General features: G+C 44.6%; 1 protein-coding gene and 1 pseudogene across 1 annotated transcript; one reads left to right on the top strand and one right to left on the bottom strand.

The window, feature by feature from the left end:
• Positions 1-3,124: 3,124 nt before the first annotated feature.
• Positions 3,125-6,346, bottom strand: LOC131885604 (gamma-tubulin complex component 5-like). Its single transcript, XM_059233699.1, is given in 1 exon segment — positions 3,125-6,346. A coding segment is annotated over 1 exon segment (2,916 nt). The 5' UTR covers positions 6,149-6,346; the 3' UTR covers positions 3,125-3,232.
• Positions 6,347-7,322: 976 nt separating this feature from the next.
• LOC131884763 (transformation/transcription domain-associated protein-like) overlaps positions 7,323-13,168 on the top strand; it is a 12,664-nt pseudogene continuing 6,818 nt past the window's right edge.

Below are 13,168 nucleotides of genomic sequence, written 5' to 3' on the forward strand. Positions count from 1 at the left end.
GTTGAATTCGGACATCGAATAACCACCCTAAGATCGCGGTGCACAGAGTTCTGAGGCAACGAGTTCCTATCCATGACGTAAGAGCGGTCAGGAACCGAAGTGATAGTCCCAGAGCTCCAGACCACACATTTTGAGACGTTGAACATCTGGTTCAAATCAGCCCACTGCAGAGTCCATCAATCAGACCAAGACAGTTTCTTAAAGAAATGCAAGGTCAACCCTATATTAAAGGGCTAACCGAGTTGGCAGATCAGATCAGATATAAATATAAAGTAAAGTAGAACGCATGCGTTTTTCATCTAAAGTTGTTGGAAATTAACAAAAAAAATTCATCTCAATGAAGTCCAACTCTCTTCTTTCTCGGGCTCCTTCACTGTTCAATTTGCGGCCCTCAAATATTCCTAGGGCGTATGTAGGCGTTGATTCAGTAGCAGATGGAATATTTCATTCAACAAAACCAATTTACAGTTTGTTTGTACTACAACAAAAATGGAAAAGTAAATGAATAGTTAACAAAATGCATGAGTCGCAAATTAAGGTTGACATTATCATCATTGTGCAACCTGCAAACCATACTTTTCTCAAGTTTCTTTTCATATTTTTTACAAGAAACCGAAACACCAATGTAATCTAAATTAAAAAGCAAACTTTTGGTACAATATTTCAATTCAAATAGCTCTGTTACACTTTTCAATCTTAAAGAGAAAAAATACATAACAATTGCTCAGAACTTTGTTCCATTGCCAAGTCCCTGGTTTAAAACAAAACAAGAATTTTGATTGGCTATGTTTCAAGTTTTTTAAAATGCTCTTATCAAATGTTGCTGAAATGGTTGACTCTACAATTTTGAGCTTATTCAAAACTGCCTTTCCACAAGCAATCTATATTGGCAATGAATAGTAGGATTGCTTAGGTTATCATTTGTTTGATAGTAGTATCTCCAAACAATGATTGATTTCATTGGTAATGAAGTACTCGTATCAAGGTTATTTTTTTTCAATGAACTTGTTCTCAACAGTTCTCAATAAGCCTATTACATAACTCGTGTTCTTGTTCAATGCGTTATGAAAACTGAAAAACATTTTAGGACGCTTTGTAATATTACCTTCTAGCCTTCCCATCAATTTCTAAAACCAGCTTTGACTCTTGAGTCACTGAAGTGACTGTACGCGTGGCAATCATTTCGTTGTTCCCCGTGATGATTTTGAGAGTGAATATGGCTTTCATCTCTTAATGGACTTCACTTGGTAAGAGATAGGTGGGGGGTGTTCGGCCCTAGAATGGAAATCCCAATATCCCAACAGACAAATGGTATCGAACTATCAGCCAGATGGCTCATTTTACCAACAACCCACCCACCCTGACTGGCCAATGCCGACCATTATTCCAGTTAGATAAAAGTTCTACTCTAAGTGTTTTGGCAGATCTGCAAAATGGATATGGCTAGGCTCATAGATTACGCCTTGGTTGGCGCAGGCTCTTGAAACTTATATATTTGTTTTTTACGGGCTTTTATAACCATTGGACGGGTTGTTCTCCCCAATACTATATAAGTTAGTTTCTAATAGGAATGGCCAAGATTCCAGAAGCTTGGCAAAGGACCTAGAAATTCCGCTCATTGACCTTCGGGTCAACTCCATATCACATCCACTTGATGGTGGGTAAAGCCTTTCAAATGTTTATCTTCATGTGATATTTGGCATACCAAGAAATATGAAGGGGCAGACCGAGCTAGTCCTTGAATATTGGGACATTGAAGCAGGAAAGGAAGATGACGTCATCGTCAAGTTTTGGGAAGTTACTTGCATTTTTGAGGCTTAATAGTTCTTTGTTAGGGGATTCAATTAGAGTTCTAGTTCATCTATCCATAAAAGGAATGGTTCATGCAGCATTGTGTTTTAATAAACTGTCACAGTATTACTCATTAACGTACCTAGAAATCACTTTTTAGCTGAAGAAATATATTTTTGGACTCATTTTTCCTACTAGAGAATTTTCTACTTTTACAAAAGACTTTTTGAAACCTTAGAAACGTTTTTTGTCGAATATTGTGCTTTGTATCTTGGGTTTTTAGTACTTCTATTGTATTTAAAAGTACCCTCGTGACCTCCCAAAATTTGGGTTGATATCATCATTCATCTGCTACTTAAAGGAGTCAATAAGGTTGATCTGGGATACTATTTGAAAATTTGTCCAAGTCTGACTTCGAGTATGCTATGCGATCAACAAGGCCGATGTATTCCCTACGAATACACGAATACGCAGTTCAAAAAAAAAAAACGGAAAATGTTAAGAAGCAAATATGGCAATATTTCGTTGCCATATTTGACATTATAACCGGAAATTGTTTTCATTGTTATTTTACCTGGTTGACATTTCTTGCAAGCGGTTAGTTAAGGCGGCGGTGAAAACCCCAAAACTGTTACTAAAAGCATCTCACTGATGAGTTATTTCTTCATTTGATCATGTTACACAAAAGTGAAAAGAAAGGTCCAACAAGAAAAAAAAACATAACAAGCTAAGAAGGAAGAAGAAAATTATCCACATGACAAAATGGCTAAAAATGTTATAAAACGGGAACACTGTACCAGCGAGGCTAAAGAAGGAAAATCGGAAAATTGGAACTTTGGTTCAATTTATACTTTGGTTCAAAATAAAAACAAAAAAAAGGTTTTTATTTTTTATTGTAACTTTTCCGCGGTCCGATCTTTATCACAGCTTATATGGCTATATTTGGTTCTAGCTGACCTGTTAGCTGGCAGATTTGACCAATCTTGCAAATAAATGATCATCTTGAAAATAGATCTTCATTAAATGCACTAATTGCATAACCAAAATCTGGTCCATTGAGCTTTTCTCCTCTTTATGGAGACTTGAGGAGAATCGTAAATTTGGATTCAAAGAAGACATTTCTGTTTTCATAGCCTTTTCCTTGCACAGCAGAGGAAGCGAGAGAGGAAGGAAGGGTTGGCAGCCCATAGGAATGAAATTTGAAGCGATATTTTCAATTAAGGATTTGACGAAGAATTACCCTGGGATCACGATTTACGACCCCCTCTTACTCTCTTTCCACCAAAATCTAGCGATTTCAATCACTGAGGAAATTAGTACGGAGACGATAAAGTGACGCGAATTATGTGGTTTTTTTTTAAATCTTTGACAGCAACAAAACCAATTACATACGTTTAATCAATATCACAAGATTTCCGTACAACATCCATGTCATGCTTTTTTAAGCACGAGTGGGACAGCTATGGATCAAAGCAGTGGCCAATGCGTCCAGATGCGGAATGTTTCGTTTTTGAGTCATGGACCCGAGGGTGGAGGCTAAGAATTGATGGCTTCTGGCGTAGGTCTCTTCCAGACTTTCTAGATGGTCCAGCTTTACTTGGGACAACCCTGGCTGACACATCTTATTCAGGATCAGTCATATCTTCATGACTTTCATGACTGCCTCTCTGAGGATTTTGGCGGAGGAGTGCAAGAAACATCGGTCCACGATCTTCGAGATATGGCCCTTATGAGCTGCGATAACCTCATCCAAATCCTTGCACTGAGCCAGTTCTGCCGTGAGCTCCAATTCAGTGGAGTGCAGAACCCTCGTCATGAAATAGCTGTGGATGTTGCCAAGGAAATGGAACAACCAGGAGCGTAACAGAAGGATCCGATGCATTTTCAAAGCATTGGGCGTGCGCGTGTGCTCTTGTGAGAGGTTCTCTTCCTCCGAACTGGTGTTTTGGTGGACAATATCGTCCATGGTCGAGGCTAGAGATTTGGCATGGATCTCTTGGAGAGCCCAAATAGAGCGTTTGACTTTGAGGAGAAACAGAAAAATCTCGTTGTAAGAGCGAAGAGATTGTTGGTCCAGCACTAGATTTAAAGGCCATTGAACGTCGTAGGATAACACGGATTCGGTGAGAAAGACCTCGGAGGTTTCCAATTCATCCGGGATGAATAGAGAGAATCGGTCTGCTTCTTCCGGATATCGACGTCCGATGCAATCCTGCAGGAACAATGTAACGGAAGTGGAGTCCAAGCCTGGCAAATCGAGATCCAATTTGGGAAACAAGTCAGACGTGAATTCAAACATCAGATCTCCGGCTTCGAGGAGAAACACTCGGCGAACCGAGGACAGATGGTCCTCAAGATTGAGAACGTGGAGCACCAAGTGGAGAAGTTGAGCACAAGATGACTGGGATGTGTTGGTAATGTGAGGTTGGAAGCTCCTCTTCAGCAAATTACCAATGGGTTTCAACGGGTCCAAACCGGGTATTAGTTGCGATGGAGTTCGAGTGTCGTCATCGGTGGGTTGATCCTGGGCTTCGCAGGCTTCATACACTGTTTCAAAGGCCAAGGCTAAATACGGATCGAGCTCAAGATGGGCATTGTCTCGTCTCATGTCTTGCTCAAATGATTGGTAGTCCAGAACCTCGGACACTTCAGGGCTTAAATTTGAATCACTCTCCAAGGTCTTTGGTTGTGGCACGGTCGGCTGAAAGTTGGACCTGAGGTCGCGGACGAAGTTGTCATAAAGATTGAGTTGAAAGTCTCGATCATAGGCTTCGGAGCGAATGCTATGTTTCTTATCTAACACGGCTAGGATTTCGATACTCTTGCCCGTGGTCAGGATTTTGGGCAACACGAACTCGAACATCTCGGGCATACAGAGGCCGACTTGGGCCAACTTCTTCTTGTAGGGCTGGGTGAGGAATCCCTGCTGCCAAAAGGTTTCCGATTCGACTGGGTCCACTTGCGTGAACACAAACTCTTCGCGGAAGTCCTCCAAACGGCCTTCGGACAGCCAAAGGTCAATAATTCGCAAATAAGGTCGACACGCGTTCAAGAAGATATTCATCAGGATATGGAGGTCATCGGCATTGGTCTGCACGACCAGACATGGCTCCAGCACGGCCAACAGCTTCACAGCTTTGAACCAATTCTCGGCGGGCGAGTGGGATGGCTCGACGGCTCGAACATGGCATTGGTGCAAAACGCGAATGGTTTGGATCCAACTTGCCAACTCGTCCAAAAGATTCAACAAGGTGAAAGTCTCCTGTTGCCCCAAGATCCGCTCTTCCAAGCCCAAAACCGTGGTGGACAGGGCGTGGAGCGTATCGGCCAGGCCATTAGCGTACGCCTCATAGGTGAAAGGTCCGGACAGACTCTGCTGGACGCTCGTGACAAAGTCCATCAAACCCTTCAAATGGGACAGGAAGGTACAGAAAGAGCCTAAAGCATGGCCCAAGGTCATGGCCGTGACGCTGGCCAGACAGATGTGCGGTCGAACCCGGAAAGTATGCCCAGTGGAGTCCAATTCGAACACGGTCGAGCTTTGGGGGCTCCGTACCGTCCACACACATTCCCGAAGTAATTGGTATTCGCTCAACCGGGTGCGTACCGTCACGGGTTGACCGGCCTCATGCAGGGTTTGGCTGACCGTGTTTTCAAAATGAGCGGCTGGCCACCGGCTGAGAATGGGGGGCGGAGCGGGCGGGCTGGGCCAATACTGCGGCTGAATCCGATCGGCCAGCCATTGACGCGAGGTCTGACTGGGCAGATCCGGGCTCGGGGCCGGCCTTTCCGGGTGCCCATCCGGGGCCCGAATATGGGCTGGACCTGGGACGGGGGCCGAGAGTTCCGCCGAGTCCTGGGATTCGGACGAGGCATCCGACCATTCCGACAGGTCGGAGGGCTCGTCCCAAGGCGAAAGCGGCCTTTCACCTTGACTCAGGATCTGAGCCCAATCGGTGGGCGGGGCCTGAGGCGAGGAAGGTAGGGCCCAATCGACGGGTGTATAAGGGGCGTGCAAAGGACTTTCGGCCAGATGCCAGAGCAACGCTAAGAGACGAATCCGAATGTCATGTTGGGCATGACCCGCCTGGAAGACCGGACTTTGGTGATAGGCGCTCAAGAGGTGGGCCAAGCGTTGTTCTTTGTCTCGTTGGACATGGATCTGGAACTTCTGGGCCAGCCCCTCAAAGTGGCCTTGTAAGGTCCGTTCTTGCGGCTCATAATAGTTGTGATACAGCAAATTCGAGACGGCGAAGGCGTGGCACAGCTCATAGTTTTCTTCTTCGGGTTGAAAGGACGTCAAATGGGTGATGAGTCGGCTCAACGGGCCCTCCAAATGGGGGCGTAACGCGCTCATAGCTGAGCTCGGACCCCACGCCCGATTTTCACGAGATCGCTTTCCAGTTTCGTCACAGCCACCCACCGGCCGGCCCAGGCCAGGCGGCCAGCTTTGGGCCGGCCCACGAGACAATCTCTTCAGGCGGGCACGAGGACTACAGGCGGGTGGGAGGCTGGCCCGGTGGTCGGTGTGTCCTGGCCCGGCCTGAAGGGATCGGAAAAAGGATCCATGGCAATTGGCTATTGGGTTAACCAGGAAAATAACGCCTGAAACCAGTCAGATCAATGGGACTGGCGGGGCAGTGTCGTCAGAGAGTTAGCGCTAAAAAGCTACGGAACTGACGCCCCAGCGCTAGCTGGTCCCAGATATGACCAGATTATACTCTTTGTGGCTTGATTTAAGACTATTATGCCTGGGGCAGTCGGTTTCGAGGCTTGAGTTGGCTTTTGAACCGCCATGGGTGTTCATAAAAGTGCTCCTATTTCTTGCCCCGTAAAAACATATTTGGTAGGCGAGAAAAACACCCCCACTTTTATCCCACTATTGTCACATTATTCGTAGAATGGCTAAATGCCACCGAGAGCATAGTTTTATTGAGGTGGTGGATGGGCGGTGCGTGGATCTTGGGGCCCGGTGGAATAATTCTGTGAAATGTGATGGCCCAAAGCGCACAATTGTGGCCAAGCGCAAAATATGGAGGCACTGGCCTCAGAGCGTTGGCTCTTTGGGCCGAGGGCTAGTTTGGCCATATATAGCGACGAATTTCGGCTGATTCAAATTTCTTGGATACCTAAATGATCTCGATAATGAGATAGAAAGCCAATAGTTCAGAATTCAGGACTGAATACCGTAGTTACACGCAGAAAAAAACGATGTCTTATTTCTTGATTGGTTTCTAACAGCATCTTACTTCCAGCCGCGGCGCACTAGCAACCCATTGGGATTATCGGAGCTTTCTAGTCACCCTCCACGGTCTGCAGGTCCTTTTCAGTTTGGCCAAAAGCGTTATTCTGAGCCAAATTGAAGATGGAAACCTCACCTTGATCCGGGACGGACCATGGTTTTGAGACGCTTTTATGCAGTTTCAGGAACTTCTCCGAATGATACATGAGGGTTTTCGAGAATTGACTCATTTTTTGTCACCTGAACGGGATAACGATGATTTTGAATAAGATTCAACGCCAAAAGACAGGTGGTCCAATTCCGCCAGCCTGAATTGTCGACAGCTGGTGTGAAATTGAATGCCCACAATTCCGACTTCCCGTCAAGTGCGGCGTTTGATCTTGGCCACACCCACCACCCCGGAGCCTGAAATCCCGTCTCTATCCGAATTTCCATTTTGACCCGACTACCACCGGCGCCTTTACCCGCCCGCCTGGACCCGTGATTGACCGTGGTTTTGGCCCCCAACTCGTCGGGGCTTTGGGGGGCGGCGATCCCGTCAAAACGATGCAGCCCTGTTCTTTGGGTCTGAACGCGATCTCGTGGACCCGCCTGTAAAATGACATTGCCCGTGTTGGACCCGACCCTAGCCATGACGGCCTTGTTGGCGGCGGATGCGGCGGCTAGTCTGAAGGTGTTGAACGGTCATTTAGCCGTCTTGAATGACCCGCAGACCAAAGATGAGGCCAAATTGAAAAGCGCCCAGGATTTGTCGGATGGCTTGGATCAGGCCGTGGCCTTGCCCGCACCTATCTACGGCCAGTTTCTGAGTCAGGCCATGAACGTGTTCCTAAAGTTCCTGCAGAACGACTCTCGGCCGCACTTCATTGTGGAATACAATGTGCAGCAAGTGCGGAAACTCTTGCTGGAAATGATCCAAAGGCTGCCGGCCAACGATGCTTTGAAGCCTTTTTCCAAGAGTATCTTGGCCTTGTGCTTCAAGTTGTTGGAGATCGAGAACGAGGAGAACGTGCTCGTGTGTCTCAGGATCATCATTGAGCTGCACAAGCAGTTTCGCCCGCCTCACAGTCCCGAAATCACGCAATTCCTGACCTTTGTCAAGTCCATCTATCGCGAATTGCCCAATCGGTTGGCTAAAATTTTCGAGCCGCGATCCCCCATCAAAATCAAGGATCTCAATGATCGCGATTTCAATATCGAGGCCGTGCTAGGCGAGACCTTCACCATGACCACCATTAGTACGGACAAGAAAGGCCCGGACAATCAGTCGCACGTCACCTATAACCTCATTCCCAAGGCCGTGCTCTCGCTCAAGGTAGGTTGAAGCAGGATGTCTCATGTTAGAGAGGGATGCTAGAGTCTAGAATGGACAATTTGGGAGCGCTTTGCATTTCCCTGTCAATGAGACTGACCCCAGGTCTTTGCCATCACGTATTTCAAAAGTCAGGTCAACCGAACGACTGGATCGAAATTTATGCCTTGTCAAAGCGCAATGTATCAACAACGCACAAAATCATTGGATTGAACTAAGAATCAAAATACAAAATCGTAGCGACCTGGGGTCAGTTTAATATGAAGAAGAACACAGTGGTTCCTGGTTGAAGCAACTTGTAAAGGCTTCGGACCAGTAGTGACCTGTTTGGCTTTGTTTCAGGTGTTGCAAGAACTCCCCATCATCGTGGTCCTGATGTACCAGCTGTACAAACAATATGTACACCAAGAAGTGGCCGATTTTATCCCACTAATCATGACCACCATCACGCTCCAGCCCACGCCCGCCCAACAAAATAGCCCGGATTTTAACAAAGAGATCTTCGTGGACTTCATGGGCGCTCAGATCAAGACGCTGTCCTTCCTGGCCTACATTATTCGGATATACCAAGAGGTACGTATTTATGGATGGCTGGTCGATGGATTATGGGACCAGTGGCTTAATAGATAGATCGTCTTGTGATTTCAGGCCGTGAGCACTCATAGCTCGTCCATGGTCCGTGGTATGATCGCATTGCTAACCGTGTGCCCGCATGAGGTAGCCCATTTGAGAAAGGAATTGCTCATCGCGGCACGACACATCTTGGCCACAGAATTGCGAATCAAATTCGTGCCGCACATGGAAAAACTCTTCGATGAGAATACCCTGCTGGGCAAAGGTTGGACCACCCACGAGTCTCTCCGCCCCTTGGCGTATTCCACTTTGGCCGATCTGGTGAGTCCTTCATGACTTGAGAGTAGTCATGGTAATCGTATTTTTTTAACCAACACTCCGTTGGCCTTCTTTTTTAGGTTCACCACGTGAGGCAGCATTTGCCGCATGCGGATTTGGCGCGAGCCGTTCATTTGTTCTCGCGCAATGTTCATGACGAGACCTTGCCCACCTCAATTCAGACCATGTCGTGCAAGTTGCTCTTGAATCTGGTCGAGTGCATCCGGACCAGGAGTGAACAAGAGAATTGCAACGCCCGAGATCTGCTCATGCGAATGATGGAGGTGTTCGTGCTCAAATTTAAGACCGTCTCCAAGTTGCAGCTACCCATTCTCATGGCCAAGCACTTACAACCCAGCCCGCCCGCGGCACCCTCTCTTACCTCATCCATTTCCGTGCCCAACACACCCACCATCGTTGACGTTAAACCTGAGCTGAAAAATGTCAGCGAGGATGACAAGGTGAAGGCGTGTGGTTCCGCAGGGAGTACTACTAGCACCACTGCTTCAGGTGTGGACTCGACACTTGGTAGTGCCAACAAGGAGGACGAGAAGAAGAGCAAATTCGGATTTCCGCCCTCCCAGGCGAGTAGCTATAGCGTGCCCGATTGTCGTGCGTTGGTTAAGACCTTAGTGTGCGGTGTAAAGACCATTACATGGGGCTGTACGAGCGTCAAGAGCACGGAAGGCACGACTGCCTCGGCCAACAAGCAATTCCAGCCCAAAGAGACCTTGGTGTACATCCGCTTGGTCAAGTGGGCCATGGAGGCACTGGACATCTACACGTTGAACGTGAACGGTGCCACCACCCCGGCCAATCAGCGGGTGGCCCCGGCTCAAAACACAGTCCGCACCAAGGAGGAGAAAGAGGTGTTGGAACATTTTGCCGGCGTGTTCGCGCTCCTTCACCCGCAGACGTTCAAAGAGGTGTTCACCCAGAGACAACAAACATCAAATAATGATCAGTGGACTAACATAAACAGGGATCCTGGTTCTGCCAATATTTAATTCTACAGATTGAAACAATATATCGTTATAGGTCACTGATCTGCTACAATAAGTAGCTGCATCTTATTTTGATCCCAGTTTAGCGTCACTGCTCTGGTCTCAGAAAGTCTAAAGCTTGCATAATGCTTTTTGAAGCTTGCATTTGACCAGACATAGGGACGGCAAGATAGGAGTTAAACAAACTCTAGCAGCCAAAAAGGAAAAAAGAGTGGTAGTAGGGAAGAACCATGACTTTTTTCCTTCATTCAAAACTTTTGAAATCATGTGAGGACAGATACAAACAAAGTGATTAAACCTCTTATGAATGATTTAAGTTTTTGCTTTTTTTTGCTTTTTTTCACGGGCTTTTCTAACCGCTACAGGGAATATATATCCCAGTACAATTAAAATAAAAGTTTATAATTTGTCTATTTTATTACCTTTCAATCTTCATATGATATTTGGTCTACCAACGAATTTGAGTTTGCAGACCGAGCTAGTCCAGAATTTAGGGTTGATCTGGAATGCCATCTAAAAATTTGTCCAAGTCTGACTTGAAAGATGCATCCGCATCAACAAGACCTACGTATTCCCTAAGAATATTAGAGGGAAGCAAATTAAACAATGAAGAAGCCCTAGTAATAGGAGAAGTTTATGCAAGATTATAAAAAGGAGTGATGAGTAGAGATTTTTTGGTGCGTAGTTTAAATATCTTATCATTTTGGGGGCATTTTTAAAAATTCAGGTGGTTTTGAACAAATTTCCGAAAAAAACAGTTTTGGTGGCTAGTGATCCCTAAAATTGGACATTTTCTGTCAAATTTTTGACCAAAGAACATTAATAATGCATCCTAGTGTATATTCTGCACTTTTGTACTTTGACGAGTCATTTGGTACGTTCGTTTTTGCTTAGGAAATTCAGCCCTACTTCCAGTAGTGCAGTTTTTTTGCTGCAATCCTGAACTTACAATGTTAATGAACAAGACCATTCCTGTAGTTCAATTGGCATTGCATTTATCATGAACCACTGGAGTATGGACGGGGATGATAAGGTTGAAAATTAGCAACTCCAATTCGTGTCAATGAATTAAATTCTTCTTCAAATAAGGCTGGCCCCAGATCCCTGCGATTGCGTATTTCAAATGTCAGCTCAATCAAACGACTGGGTCAAAAGTTATGCCCTCTCAAAGTGCAGTACATAACAGAGCACAGAATGAATGACTTAGCCCTCTTTCTGGTAATCAATTACCACATAAGGGCTAGTTCGTTCATTCATTGAAGAGCTCTTTGTAGTGCCTTTTGAGACGGCATAACTTTTGATCCAGTCTCTCGATCAAGCTGAAAATTGAAATGAGTAATTGTTGTACGCTGGGATACTTCTCATTTGAAGAAGAACATAATGCGTTAATCAATCGTGAAAAGCTAATTCCCAACCAAGCGTCCCCGTCCATATTCCAGTTGTTCATCTATGTATTTATCCAATCTTGGCTACTGTTTTTAGCAAGATAAAGTAATTGAAAGTGCAAAAATATGAAAACACTTTTTTCTAACAGGTCTTCAAAAATTTTTTTACCAATTGTTAACAGTTCTTGGCATCTGAAAATTTAGACCTTTGGGGTGGATGATGCATTTTAGGAAGTTGCAATATTGGCTTTAATAAAGTTTGCAACCCAATTTGAGATTTTGTGACACAAATACACCAAAATGAAAGTGGAAGGAAAATCATCCATAGACTACAGCCTCTTTTCAACACAACTGGCACTTTACTACAGTAAGTGATGATAGCTGACAAATTCATTAGATAAAGTATTGAAACTTGATTATTTACTGTTTTGTCTCAATATAATCATAGATAATCAGATGACATTCAAATTTCACTGTATATACGCTTAGCATAGAATCATCAGAAGTAATATTTCATTTAATTTACTACTTATTATTTAGGGCTGTTTTTTATCATCACTATTTTGCGCTATTTATTAAGAAAAATATCTTCTATCTTTTATTCATCTTTAATCAGAACCAGTTGAGTATTTTTAGTGTCGCTAGTAATGAGAGTTTTGATTTAGCAGTTAATAGTAATGCCGCCACACACACATAACTGAATTGATATTTTTCCAAGGATATTGTCCAACTTCTTAACCCATGCTCTTTAACATCAAACTTGATGTACTGTACGAGTTTTTTCAAACAATAAACAACCTTTATTGCATTGTTGTTGCAGCCTATCACCCTAGCCCTATAGAACCATCAATAGGAGTAATTGGAACAAATGATTCTCAGAATGAAATGAGGGGTACCAGAAAGCTTGGAATGTAAAGGCAATTGTTAATTTCAAGTAATGAGTTATTATCAATCAAAGATTGCCTTAGTTTGATGTGAGAATAATCATAATGATATTTTAAGGCTAGCTAATGGTTGTCCAACATGCACTTACTAATGTGATATCAGGGAAAGAAAACAACTCTAGTAACATCCTTCTGTGATTATTTATTTGATGGTATCAAATAATGCAGTAGCAGAGAGTTTGCTAACGCTGTCTTTCCTTTTTTTGCCGCGAGATGTCTCATTATGAAACAAGCAGTCCCAATTGCATTGAATGCTTGAGACTTTAGAGGTACATGTTCCCGTCACAACTATGGGCTGCGTTCGAGCAAAACTGACTCTGAGATCGGAGTGAGTCAAAACTGATCCATGGACAGGTCTAAAGATTGGGCTCTGGTTTATTGACAGTCCAATAAATTAACCTCAGTCCAAAAAATGACTCAAAGCAATGCACCAACGATCAAAAAATTTCTTAAAATATGGCGAGTCATAGGTTGGCCCTGTCTGTGATGGACATCTTGTCCCATCGTGGTCAGCGAATTATCCCTAGGCTAACGGCAGACTCCCGGGTCAGGAATTGATCACTCTCCATCCATCATCCTTCTATCCATCTATCCATAAT

This window comes from Tigriopus californicus, chromosome 8 (assembly GCF_007210705.1).
Source record: "Tigriopus californicus strain San Diego chromosome 8, Tcal_SD_v2.1, whole genome shotgun sequence".
Classification (NCBI taxonomy): Eukaryota; Metazoa; Arthropoda; class Copepoda; order Harpacticoida; family Harpacticidae; genus Tigriopus; species Tigriopus californicus.